This window comes from Salarias fasciatus, chromosome 15, assembly GCF_902148845.1.
Source record: "Salarias fasciatus chromosome 15, fSalaFa1.1, whole genome shotgun sequence".
NCBI classification, from domain to species: Eukaryota; Metazoa; Chordata; class Actinopteri; order Blenniiformes; family Blenniidae; genus Salarias; species Salarias fasciatus.
The window spans coordinates 28,205,805-28,218,982 of record NC_043759.1 but is presented as its reverse complement, the minus strand read 5'-3'; the positions used below and the strand labels follow the sequence as shown (position 1 = coordinate 28,218,982).

At 50.6% G+C, this 13,178-nt stretch overlaps 1 protein-coding gene across 1 annotated transcript in view; it reads right to left on the bottom strand.

Annotated features, from left to right (window-relative positions):
- LOC115401520 (ephrin type-A receptor 7-like) overlaps positions 1 to 2,878 on the bottom strand; it is a 30,695-nt gene extending 27,817 nt beyond the window's left edge. The window contains exons 1-3 of the mRNA XM_030109770.1: positions 2,719 to 2,878; positions 1,515 to 1,579; positions 424 to 1,093 (exon numbers count right to left, since the gene is read on the bottom strand). Coding sequence (XP_029965630.1) covers positions 424 to 1,093; positions 1,515 to 1,579; positions 2,719 to 2,812 — 829 coding nt within the window. The 5' untranslated portion in view covers positions 2,813 to 2,878. The remainder of the gene's footprint in view (positions 1 to 423; positions 1,094 to 1,514; positions 1,580 to 2,718) is intronic.
- Positions 2,879 to 13,178: the final 10,300 nt, after the last annotated feature.

Sequence of the window (13,178 nt, the reverse complement as noted above, 5' to 3'; positions counted from 1 at the left end):
ACCCGGCCTGATATATTTCATTAACACCCGTCCTCAGAGGACCGAACGGACGGCACCGCAGCGCACGCAGGACGCATTGTCTTCAGCTAGTACAGGCCGGCCGCTCCGCCGGTAAGCTGCTTAGAAAAGAAGAAAAGAGGACGAGGAAGAGGAGGAGGAGGAGGAAGAGGAAGGGGCTCGGCTGATCAGGACGGACACCTGCGCCGTGCGACCTGAAGTCGCCCGTTTTAATCCAGCCTGATTTCTATCAGCGCAGGCAGGCGGCCGCTGCAAGTAATCCTGAGAGGGTTCCACCCCCTCCTGTTTGGCTGTTTTCTCTCCTTCAGGGTCAGAAACACTCCTCAGCGGAGGATTCCACCGGATCCCGGATCCAGCAGGAACCCAGAACTGACCGAACGGCGAAAAGAGGAAGGCTGGACTCACGTTCACAGGCGTCTCCCTTCTGGTGGAATCCGGCCCTGCATATACATTTCCCAATGGGCACCAGCCACTCGCCCTCGGCGCTGCAGTGCATCTTGGGGGAGTTGTCGGCCTCCTCCTCGGCGTCGCTCACGCACACGCCCTCCACCTCCACCAGCGAGGAGAACTCGGAGCCGGTCACGGTGTCGGGGAAGGTGGCCAGGTTCTCAATGATGGACCAGCACTTCTTGTAGTACACCTTGACGGACACCAGGGCGATGCAGGCGCCCACGTCCTGGAAGGCCAGGTAGAAGCCGCGGCGCGCCAGCGGCCCGATGATGCGCACCTCCGTGTTGAGCTTCATCTTGCGCTCGCCCAGGTCGCCCTGCGTGAAGCTCTCGTCCGCCGCGATGGTGTCGATCTTCACGTACTGGTTCTCGCGCAGGCCGCGGCCCACCTCCGAGTCCGTCTCCTGGTAGTACAGGTTGAAGGTCTCCTTGCAGGTGCCCACCACGCCCGGCAGGCTGTTACAATCCCTCAGCGTGAACTTCAGCTCCACGAAAATCCTCTGGGCGTCGCCCTTCTCCACCCAGTTAGTCCGAAGCCAGTTGTTCTGATTGGGCTCCATCACCTGGCACACCTGGTAGGTGCGGATCGGCGTGTAGTTCTCGTCCAGGCCGCTGATCTCTTCCCACTGGAACAGCACCGCGCACACACACACACACACAGAGACACGCACACACACACACACACACACACACACACACACACACACACAGAGGAAGACATGGAGGTGATTTGCAATCAAACCTGAGCTGCTGGTGATTACACTGTAATGAAAATGACAAAGGTATGTGCAGACGGCAGATTAGCCCCTTTTTAATCGCACAAACACATCTTCGCAGAATGATTGCGCCGGGGTTTATCTGCTCGTGCTCCAGATAATTTATTTTAAAAGTTTCGCCTGCTTTTAATCAAGCCGGGCGAAGTTTTGGAGCGGCCGGCTCGAGGCCTCTCTGTGATCTGAATGTCAAGCGAGGCCGCCGCTGGCCAGGTTCGCTGTGGACACTCTTCCTGGAAACGCCAGAGGTTGGGACGACACGGTGCAGACTTACCCCATTGGGAGGATAGGAGATCCACTCCAGCTCGGTCTGCTGTGCCTTGGAGTCCAGCAGGATCACTGGGGACGGAAACCAACAGGCAGGTGGTTAAAGCCGGCTGCTACCGACGGCCGCACATCTGGATCTATAGCGCATACAGCCGTGACCTAATTTCTGTCAGGAGCAGCTGAAGGAGGCGCAGAAAGAGCAGGCAGAGGGAGACGGTGGCACACTGCAGCAGACAGGTCTCCAGCCTGAGCGCAACTTTGGAAAAAAAGGACCAGAGGCTCAGGATGACTCATTTAGCGCAAACGGACGGATGTCATTTAAAATGTGGATTTAAGAGAATAAAGTGTTTTTTGGAGAGGGAGTAGTGGCGCTGAGACGAATCCTCCGACGCACGGCGGAGGCTGGTTCTCTCAATGTGAAGCAGCGCCTGGTTTGTAATCTGATGCGCTGTTTTGAAGCAGCTCTGGGTTTTTATTTGGAAAAGGCGCAAAGCTTCGCCGCGGCCGCTTTTCTCCCGGAGCAGCGAAGTTATGATCGGGAGTGTATTTCCCCCAGACTGGCACGGCGTGGCACGGCGTGGCACGGGCAGGACAGCCGCCGGGACGTCCAGAGAAAATAACAATCCCGAGCAGAACGCTGTGAAGGATGCGCGGGGTCGAGCGGAAGGCGCAGATAAACACGCTGCGCTCGCTGCTTTTACGCAGCGGTCATTCTCCCATCGATCCGTCCGATCAGTTAGAGTGTGATCCCAGGGATCTACTCTGATTCCTATACTTCAGCGAGGGCATCCGGGGGAGCGGATTCCAGCCCGGGTCCGCTGGACGTGCCTCCTCGGAGAGCGGCTGCGGACAGACCGCCGGAGCCGAGGCCACTTTGGAGAAGAAAAACCTCCGAAACTGCGAGCTGATCGACGGCGCGCGGACCTCCAGCGCGTCTGGGAGATCGATCCGTCCTCTTCATGTCGAGTTTGTCACGGCGGGCTGTTACCGTGATCCGAGCAGGCTGGTCGGGACCGAGTCCGCTCCGCTGCGTCCGGTAACGGCCGTGCGTAAAAGCGGGGAGCGGAGCGGAGCGGCGCGGAGCGCGGCCGTCCTCCCGGCAGCTGACACACACCTGTCCGGACCCGCGGCACCGCCGGGCGGCTGGAACCGAGGCTCGGGAGCGGGAGCAGGCGGGATCCGGAGCGCAGGTCCAAACTTTAACAACTCACCTTCCTTGGCGTTCTGCGCGTCCCCGCCGCCGACGCGGCAGCTGCAATACAGGCAGAGAGTAATCCACAGCCCGGGGGAGGCCCTGGAGAGCATGGTGCCGCCGCGGAGAGACTGCCTGGACCGGAACTCGCTGTGCCAGCCGCTCTCCTGCTGCCCATGGACGACGCTGAACCGGCTCTCCGCTCCGCCGCCGAGCCCCGCTCTCTAATAGCGTCTGCGGGAGCGGGGCGGGGCCTGAGCCCGCACGCCCGTCACTCCGCCTGACGGGCGGGGCGGCGGGCCACTCAGGGGACAGAACGTCATCACGTCGGCCAAATAAAGAGCCAATCAGCAGAGGGAGAGGTGTTTTATTATCGTTCCTCTGGTGAGGAGCTGTTGTCACAAATTGGTCCAGATCATTTAGGAGGTTTCATAAAAAAAAAAAAAAAAAAAGGAAACTGGCAGGTTCTGAAATATTGATAAATAAATACATGAAATTAGAGATTATTCTAGAAGAAAAAGGGAGAGGACCAGAACCTTCCAAAAACCTGGTTTTAAAAATAGTCCAGTTTTTCCTGTTTGATCTGGCTGTCGGAAGATAAATAAATAAATAAATAAATAAATAAATAAATACCTGGATTCAGACTTTAATCTGATCATCCTGATTCAAATCACTACATTCAGACAATAACCGTATGAATTTAGAAGCAGAAGCAGAATTCTAACACAAAAGTCCAAATTCTGATGAAAAAAAATCTAAATTCTGACTTGAATTTGACTTGATTTGAGCAAAGAAGTGAAAAACGTGTATACTGTGATGAAGAAACGGTTCAATTCTGAAGACGGAAAATAACTAATTTAACCGACTCTGAGAATTCTGACAGTAAATCTGAATTATGAGAAAAATTCTAATCAGAATTCTGATTTGACCGATTAAAAAAGAATTTTGAGAAGAAAAAAATCTGAAGTCACATCGGCTGAAGTCATTTAAATTATAACAGGGTTACTACAGTGCAGGAACATGTCTCCTGTCCTGGTGACATGGATACCGACTTTGGGAGAACATGCAAACTCCACAAAGAGAAAACACCCGGACTGGACACAGGGAAACTGTCATAGTGACGGGTTAGCACAGCGGATATTTTTCAAGAATCAGGAAAACAGAAATAGAAATCCACAGACTGAAAAGTTAAGAAAAACTTTAAATATTGGAAGAAAAAAGTCAGTCGAACTGTGAAGCCCGGGGAAGATTTCTCAGATATATCAATAAGTTTGTTTCAGTGGTTGACTGTTTCTCCAAACATGTTAGAAACATCATGATGAGAAATAAAAGAAAACAAGAGGAGGTTTAAACAAAACCTTCTTCTGTTAAAACAAATGAACACGTTGCAATAAAACAGAACATTTGCTCTTAAAGAAGAAACGTGAGGGCAGATTGTGACTTATGCTGGATAAAAGAGAGATCTGCTCAGACTGGATCTGAATCTATTTTTCTCCTTTTCATTCTAAAGATTTCTTCGGCCAAACATTTAGACGCAGAACTGCCGACACAGCGCAGTAACAGTCTGCTCCCTTCCTTCTGTATCTGACGGACAGACCTGAGGACGGTCACCTCAGTAACCAGGAAGTCTCTCTAACGATGGCCAGTCGGACTGTGATCCACTGTGATCCACTGTGATCCACTGACAGCCCGCCAGGATGAGCGGAGTGAAGCTAATTCCTTCACTTTCTCAGATGACTTGGTGGGAACGAAGGCGCCGAGCGAGCCGGTTCTCCCTCCACTCTCAGCCGCTAATTAATCTCCATTAGCTCCCAACAAGCCAAGCAGCGGTAATTATGGGCCTCAAATATTGATTCATAAACTCTGTACATGAAAGTGGACAGAAGCAGACAAGGACTCACTTCAAGGTTTATTTACCTCTGCTCTTCCTCTCTCTTTTGTTTGTTTGTTTGGCCTGTTTATCATGCAAATTGCAGCTAATCCTCGCCGCCCTTGACACGGCACGGTCCTGTATGGAAGTGTTTTACTAATAGCTGGAATTAATCTGGATTAATGTTACTTTTATCATGGAGCGTCTGCTCAGTCAAGATATTCCTGCAGATTCTCACACGTTTCCCATCAGCGGGACGGAAAGACTCCCGCATGCTAGCGGCCGCTCCTTTAAACCTGCCGGGCGTCATTTCTGACGTTTAGAAACATAACGCGCATGCTTTGTTCCAACAAGTGTAGAGTATGAAGCCTCTCACAGCACGGCAAGTCAGGTTTCACAGGTCTAATACGGATTTCCTCCGTTTTCCCCGTTAATGAGATCTATAGGCAGGAAAAGCTTAACTTGTCCAAATGTTAAACGTCTGCCGAGTTCCGATGTACGAAGTCTGTCACTGCTGCTGCATTAATGGGCTGGTTTTTGTTTATATCACTATAGAAAGAGCAAAAACTGCTGTCAATTAAGGATCTGGAAAATACTGATTCAAAAATAAACCCCCAAGAGACTGACTGGACAAGACTGAGGACAGACTGAAGACAGACTGAAGACAGACTGCATGCTGTAGTGGCTCAGGACCTGCAGGACCTTAATCATTTCCTGTAACTTCTTCAGTGAGGACCAGATGAAGCTGATGGACAGGTGGACAGATGGACATGTTGCTGAAGGTCTAATGAGACGCTGCAGCGTCTCGTCTGTCCCAGGATCCTTCATTCCTGCAGCTCAGACTGATAACTGTGTCCCGGTCAGAGTCCTGCAGAGTTCCTCCTCTCTCAGCACCGCTCCAGCTCCAGTCCGGATTCTCCTCACCGTCCTGGTGGGACTTTCCAGCTGAAGAGACGTCAGAGAGGCGCAGTGTACCGACCGCTCGGAACCAGGTTCCTCTGATACAACATTAAACTGGAATCCAAAGCGGACCTGTGTAGCTGTAATTAGCTCCCCTGTCAGGTTTTGGGGGGAAATGAGCTGCAGCTTCTGCATAAACAGGGAGCAGCGAGGGCCTCAAACCAGATGGCTCAGAGCTCCGCCTTCCCGGAGCCCCGTTCGATTCCACCGGCGTCTGCGTGACGAATGTAAAGTAAAGCAAGTCCTGGTAAATACAGCAGAGCTTCAGAGTCCCGGTCAGCGTCGGAAATGAAAACCATCTCTAATCTGCTCCGGGGTTTTATTCTAGAGCCTGAAGATGTAATAGGACGGTCGGTAAACAGCGAGTTCCTGCTGACCAGACAAAGAACTGACATCGCTTTCAAAATAAAGCGAAAACCTGAACCTTTTCTGAGACAAAAACACAAAACGATGCATTTTTTAAACTAGTGTTCCTAAACTTCCTCAGTTCAGTGTTCAGGGTCAAGGTTCATAACTGAGGGTTCAGGGTTAGGGTTCAGAGTTCAGTGTTTAGGGTCTGGGGTACAAGGTTCATGGTTGAAGCTTCAGTGTTCAGGGTGAAGTTTGGAGGTTAGGGTTGAGGGTTTGTGTTTAGGATTTCAGTTTAGGGTTTGGGTTTAAGGTTCAGGGTTGAGGGTTGAGGGTTCAGGGTTGAGGGTTGAAGTTTGAAGTTTGGAGGTTAGGGTTGAGGGTTTCTGTTTAGTTTTTGGGTTTAAGGTTTGGGTTGAGGGTTCAGTGTTCAGGGTTAGGGTTAAGGGTTAACGTTCACGGCAGAGGGTTGAGGGTTCTGGGTTTGGGGTTCAGGTTTCAGTGCTTAAGGTTCAGGGTTAGAAAGGCAGACATGTTTTCTCAAACTAGTCAGTGGTGAGTACTTCATAACGTCAAGATAAACTTTGGACTACTGGAGTTCTGGAACTGGGTCTTGATTCTGCTGTCTTGTCAGTGAACGTCAGCCATTGTTTTGAATAATTCCCATGTTCCTGCACAGCAGCAGGAACATCGGTGCCTCTTGCTGTGGTTTTGGCGGCGATGGGGTAATGAACGTGTTTGAACCCCGAGTTTTCCCATGGCAATAAGAGCACATGGCAGGTCTCCACAGTGAGAGAACACACTCCTCTCTGCAGGAGCTCGCTCTGTTATTCAGAGATGCTGCTCTAATGTGTGCAGCACTGAGCAAACGTTTCAGGCTCTAAAAGTAAAGTGAGTATAATGCCATGAATAATTTATTCAGCAGAGGAAAGAAGCCTAATCGAATCAGCTCTCTGTCTCTAAATGAGCTTCGGTTCTCTTTACACAATCCTTCATAGTGTTCCTCAGTGTCGCCGTCATCTGAACGACTCTGTGTCCAAACTCAGAGGAAGCCTTGTCCACTCGCTCTGGATCTATTCCACAGAGTGCGCCCCCTACAGGTCTTAACAGGGCTGACCTCTGTGTTTTCAGGAAGTTTCAGGAGCGTGGAGCTCTGGTAAAGTAACACAGCTACAGCTCATAATTTGTGACTTTTTCCTGAAGTGGGCCCACTTTGGTCGCTCCGACTTCCTTCCTGGCTTCAGTCCAGCCAGAAAAGCTTTTACCCAATTACAGTTTGAGAATCGGTTGGAATAATTTGCACCTCAAGGACTTCAATCACTTTTCCAGCAGCCTCTGGCAACAGAACCCACTCCGAAAAACTTTCCTGGATGGACGGATTGTTTAATTAGTCTTATTTATTCCTCAGGATCATTCTATAAAATCCCATCCATCCAAACACAAAAGAGACAGAACTCACAGCGAGATTGGAGCCGATGGCTGGCGGCTCGATTCCGACCGGATTAATCCTGTAACTGCTCTGAGTAACTGGATCCCTGGCCCAGCTCCATGAACGATTCGGAGAGTAGGAACAGGGTTTAGATCTCTTTAAGTTACGAAATTGCAAGAAATTAGTAAACTCAATAGCTCATGTTATCTTCAGTAGAAACCCTAACCCTAACCCTAAGCCTAGAGGTCATGAGGAGGACTTTATTTCCCTCGGTGATCTCTAAAGATCGAGATGAAATTCAGACGAGAACTTCAGAAAAGAAGAGAATCATGAGCTGATGTGGTTTAAGCTGTACAGTAGGAACAGTGTCACAGTGTGGTAGACCAGCCCCGCCCACTCCACATCCACATTTGGATTTTGGAGCTGGGGAGGGTCTGGGGACAATACAAACTTCGTGATACAAATTTCGATACAAACTCCGTGCAGGGGGTGTAGGTTACTCCTTTGACTTCAGCCAATCAGTGCTGCAAAACAAATACGTCATCAAAATGCGCTAGCTTCTCTACATGCAAAGACCCATGAAAACGTCTTTTCCTGTTAGAACTTCACCAGGCGCAGACTCTTGCTCTTGCTTGACTGTTGTAATACTTGGCATTGTGGCTGTAACTTCACTTATTGCAGCTTTCAGACGACGGTTAAAGTTCATCTCTGTAATCTTTGCTATGTCTGTTTTGGAAGAAGCTGTGCTCAGTGAAGGAATCACTTCCGGTTTAGCCACCAGAATTCGCCCAAAACAATTTGAAAACAAAAAGTGGCAACGCTGATTGGCTCGGCCGTTTCACTGCTCCGTCACATTCTCTTTCTGTCACTTTGTCCCCAGACCCCAGCTCCAAAATCCAAATGTGGATGAGGAGTGGGCGGGGCTTGTTTACGAGGCTAGCGTCACAGTGTTCTGACCACAGAAAGACCCCGACGATTCTCTGACAGTGTGAAAACCTTTGTGACTGATGCGTTCCATCCATCTCAGTGACTGTCGTGGCCGTGGTCCCTCCCAGCCTGACGAAGTGACAGGACGTTGATGATTTCTCCCTGGGGTGCTCCTCTCCTCTTTGGGCTCCAGTGGATCTTCCTGATGGTTCTTTCTGCCTGGAACTCACTGGAACGCCTTTGTAATGCTAACTCTGTGTTACCCGACTCCATCAATGCCTGCAGCAGGCCCAAGCTGCCGTTAGCTGCTGGCTAACGCTGCTGAAGCTAAAGCCGAGTGGTGAGAAGCAGTAGCCATCTTTACGACTGACATGGAGACCGTCTGTCTCACAGCAGCTTCAGGCAATACTCTGCTCCACGTTACAGAGTTTTAATCACTAAATAAACTATTTCCACTCCTTCTTGTCTCCAGTTGTAGGACTTTTAGTGGTAGCCGAGAAGAGGAGCGCCGGTCGTCCTCGCCGCTCGTGTCTCTTTCAGGTCTACCCTCTGACTAATGTGAGGAGACTGTTTCATCTCCTGGAGCCGAACCCTCACGTCTTCATGTTGCCATGGCGTCTTCTAATTAAAGTGTTGCTGTTGTCCTCAGTGGAAGCGACACTAAGCGTGGCGGCATTTCGCCGAGCGCCGACGCTAATGAAGCCGCTATCATCTTACCCCGTCGCCGCCAAATTGATTGGCTGACGGCGAACGGCGGAAGTGGCGCGGCGGGCCGTGGGGGTCGTGGGGGGAGCGGCGGATCTCCGCGTCGTCGCGCCGCCGGCTTCGCCGAGCTAATTTGGGTTGAGTCGGCGTTCTGTCACAACACGCCGCAGAGCAATGCTGAGGGAGCGGCTCGGCGGGACGCAGCTGTCCTCCTGCAACACGATGCTCTCAGGCATAGCTGTGGACGGCCCAGGACGTGCTCATGGGACGCAGCAGCTGGCAGCAAGGACTCAAACTCCACTCAGCAGCAGGGCCAGGGTTCCATGTCCTGCTGAACCGGCGAGGCCACGTTTCACTGCAAGCTGGACTCAGGAAGAGGAACGGCGCCTGCAGAGCTACCGTCCAACGCCAGGAACCGCAAATCCAGGCCTGAACACTGGGTTGGTAGTCCAATTCCCACCTCTATCTGTGTTTGTGTCAAAAACATCCATTGATTAAGCATCGGAACCCAAACTTTTAACCCTTGATTTCATTTTTTCAGGGTGTTTCAAGTGAAAACTGCTCTTGAAACCTGATTGAAATCACCAAAGTAATTAATAATCCATCAATATGGCCAGTTATTTATAACTAATATTTAAGAAAGCTTCAGACATGTCTGTAATAGGTTATTTAATGATGTGATGAGTTTATTTTTATGAACAAAGCTTCTCAACAGGCTTCCAAAGTGTGTGATATTTATTTTATGATTACTGGGAATAATTCTTAATATTTCATCACATTTGCACTAAATGAGAAAGATAAGTAGGAAAACATCAATAAGAGAAATGTTAATGAAGAAGTGTCATGTTCACGGTCAGCTGTTAGAAAAACCTTTAAGCGTTTTGAATCGATACGATCACAGGGATTGAGGGTTACAGCGTGCAGAAGCGGCGGGGTGTATTCGTTTTCAGGGAGAGCGGCTTCAGCAGCGAGCGTCCTCCGCCTGGACTCCGGTTACAGCAGCTCCGCGTCCCGTTTCCCCGGGCCGGAGCGCCGACCCCGCCGGCGGGGGAGCACCACCCAGAGCTTTAATGGCGTCCAGGAGAAGCAGCCCAGAGGCCCCCGTCAAGCCGCGGTTTGGCTGCTCAAGCGGGCAATTTGCTTCTTTTTATAGATCGGTAATATGCAACGGCCGTCTCCGAGGAAATCTCAAGTGTTGGAAATTTGACTGGTATTGTTGTGGGGCGGCTCAAAGCCATTTGCACCTGACACCATTTCTCTTTCCTGCATGTGTGTTGATATAATCACACTCCTGCTGGAGTCCTCCTGCCTGCTCCCAGGTTTGCCTTTTTTTAAAATCTCAGTCTTTACACCGAACCTCCCCTGTGTGTAAAGTCTCGTTGGCCTCGGGTTGCAATTATGAAGATAGGTTCATCAGGAGAAGAAGCGCAGTGAAAATCCAGCTCTGTATCGTCCAGAGAAGAGGCTGAAAGAGAGGTTTGTGTTTCTTAAGCACACTTCTGCTGGGCACGCTGCTCCGGTTTCCACTGTGTGGGTGCTGCTCAAGTTTGTGTTGCGTTGTCGTTAATGGGCCACAGGATGTGTGGTGCTGCAGAAAAGCCTCTTCTTCCTCTGCTTCGCTCTGTAATTACAGAAAGAACAACAGACGGAGCGGAGACTCCAGCAGGACTAATGACCCAACCTTCTCCGTCCTCATAAAACAGCAGGGCAGTAACGGATGGATCCACATTAAAGACCGTCCCTTCCAGTCCCGCTTGATATTTCAGCACAAATCCAAGTTAATTAAAGCACTAATTAATCGGCCTCGCTCTGCTACGGTCCCATTTCAAATGAGATTCCATATGAGAGCTGAAACGTGAGCGTGCTCTGGATCGGGGGGCGGATGAGGATGTCCAGCTTTTCCACGCTCCGTGTTTATTTAGAAAGTGATTAAAGCGGCTCGACACGTGAAACCTGAGGAGGAAGGAAGAGGCAGCTGGAGTTAAACCAGCATGCACAGGTTGGGCCCGTTCCTCTGTTTTTAGGTGCTTCATGGTGCTTTGGGACTCGGGGTGGATGGAGAGAGTGGAAAGTGTTTTATTTCAGCCTGTGGGGCAGACGGCGTGCCGGCGCTCCGTCCGGATGGCGTGCCGGCGCTCCGTCCGGATGGCGTGCCGGCGCTCCGTCCGGATGGCGTGCCGGCGCTCCGTCCGGATGGCGTACCGGTGCTCCGTCCGGATGGCGTACCGGCGCTCCGTCCCCGCATTGCCACTCTCCACCCCCGAGAAAGAGTCCTGCTCTTTCTTTGAACAATCAATGCTAATATTATTAAAATGCAGATTTCAGACTCGGTGATGAAATGAGTGAGTTGTAGAGAGACCAGATATTCTTCTTCCTCCACTCTTCAGTCAGCGTCAAACCAAATGAGAAGAGATCCAGTGGAAGGAAACTGGAATCCTTCTGTGCGCGCCCGGCGTCCGTTTTCTAATATCTGTAGAGCATTCAGAGTGGGATCTATCTGTGTGAGCAGTTTATCAGTTTGTAAAGACCTTGATGGAGTGAAAATACAGGAAATGTTGTGAAACAACATGTTTTACCTGCGGCTTGATTGGAGAGTTCATTGAGTTCAATGTTTTCTTTTTATTGACCTTAGACAAGTTTCAATATTTAAATTACGAACTGAACTGATGTGAAGAATCTGGTTTTATCAGGGTCTTTATTGTAATTTCATTTTTCATTTCTATCATTTTTCTTGGATTTCTGAAACGGTTCTCATCATGTCAACTTTTTGGAAGTCTTGTAATTTTATCTTTTCACTTTCATCCTAAACCGTCACTTTGGATTTTAACAGATTTGATTGCTCTGTTTGTTTTTCAGTGTTTTTTTTCTTGGATTTATTTCTGACAGATTTGATCATGACTGTAAAAAAGAAGTCTTTTTCAGTCTTGTTCTGGACTCGGGGTTTGGCGGGACTGTGACGGCGGCGCTGAAGCTCCGGGATGTCTTTGCTGCTCGTGTGAAGAATCCCTCCCATTCGTCCTCTGACGGCGGGCGGAAGGCGGCGTTCTCTCAGCGGGCGCCAGCAGAACGGCGAGCGGCCCTGCCAGGAAGCTCGCTGTCATGATGACCTCCGTCAGCCGTCCTGACGGAGGCGGAGTGTGTGGCAGGTCCTCTCCACCCGGCAGCTCTCTGTCATCGAAACACTCCACCTGCAACTTTTATCATATTTCCATGTCTGGAACTCCTGTGAGTTCCCACCCTGCACGCCGCTGTCTGATCCGGCTGGAGACGAGCGGGATGCGCCCGGAGCCTCCTCAGCCGTCACAGCCCGGATCGACCAGGCTGACCTCTGAGATCCAGCCAGCGGCCCTTTGAAAGCAAACATAAAGCTCTGGACAGTACATCATCTCCATTAGAATGTGGAGGGCGCCCTGCGGCGCTGTAATCTCAGCTCCTCACCGTGTTTACGTTGGCATTGATATGCCGGCGGCGTTCCGGAGCTCGGAGAGAGGTCAGCATTCGGTGCCCACTTCCCCGAGCGACCAAATTAGCATGTGGAAATATGCCACTTGTTAACTTGTGTGACTTTGGGTTGTCAAAACCATGGAAGCAAGGCTTTGTTTGCTGTTCTGTGATGTAGAGAACCGGGGGGGGGGTCCAAGTCTTTAAGGAAACGCTGGCGTGGCACGTAGGCGGGTGGCGTCCTTGGCGGACGTCCTCACAGCTCGACAGTCTGCTGCCTTCCAGAGGAAGAATCCAGCAGGCTGCTTTGACGACCTGCTGGACCCGGTTCCAGGTCTCCAGGTCCTGGAACTCTGTGACGTTCCTCTGGTTCCCTGAAGACTCGGGGGATCTTCAGGCGGCCACCTCCTCTTTTTCTCTCATTTTACTGCTGGAAAGTGCTTTAGCTCCGTTTATCTGATCTATAAACACAACAGTGAATCAAGTGACTGAAGACTTTGTAAAAATAAATACCAGGGACGTTTCCAGAGCCGCTGAACTCACAGACGGACCGACTGCTGCCGTCCAGGGCCTCATGGGAATCGAACATCCTGCAGCTTCAGAGTGGAAAGTGACAGAGACAAACTTTCTGACGTCTCATAACCTCTTCAGCCCCATCCTGAACGTGTCCGACGCCGGCAGCACGTGGTGATAATGTGAAATCTGTCCGGGGTGTGCAGTGGGTCGCACTCCCCCCTCCCCGCATGTTTTATTACCTCCCCATAGTAAATCCAGAAGGATTTGCACCTTTCAGCCCATT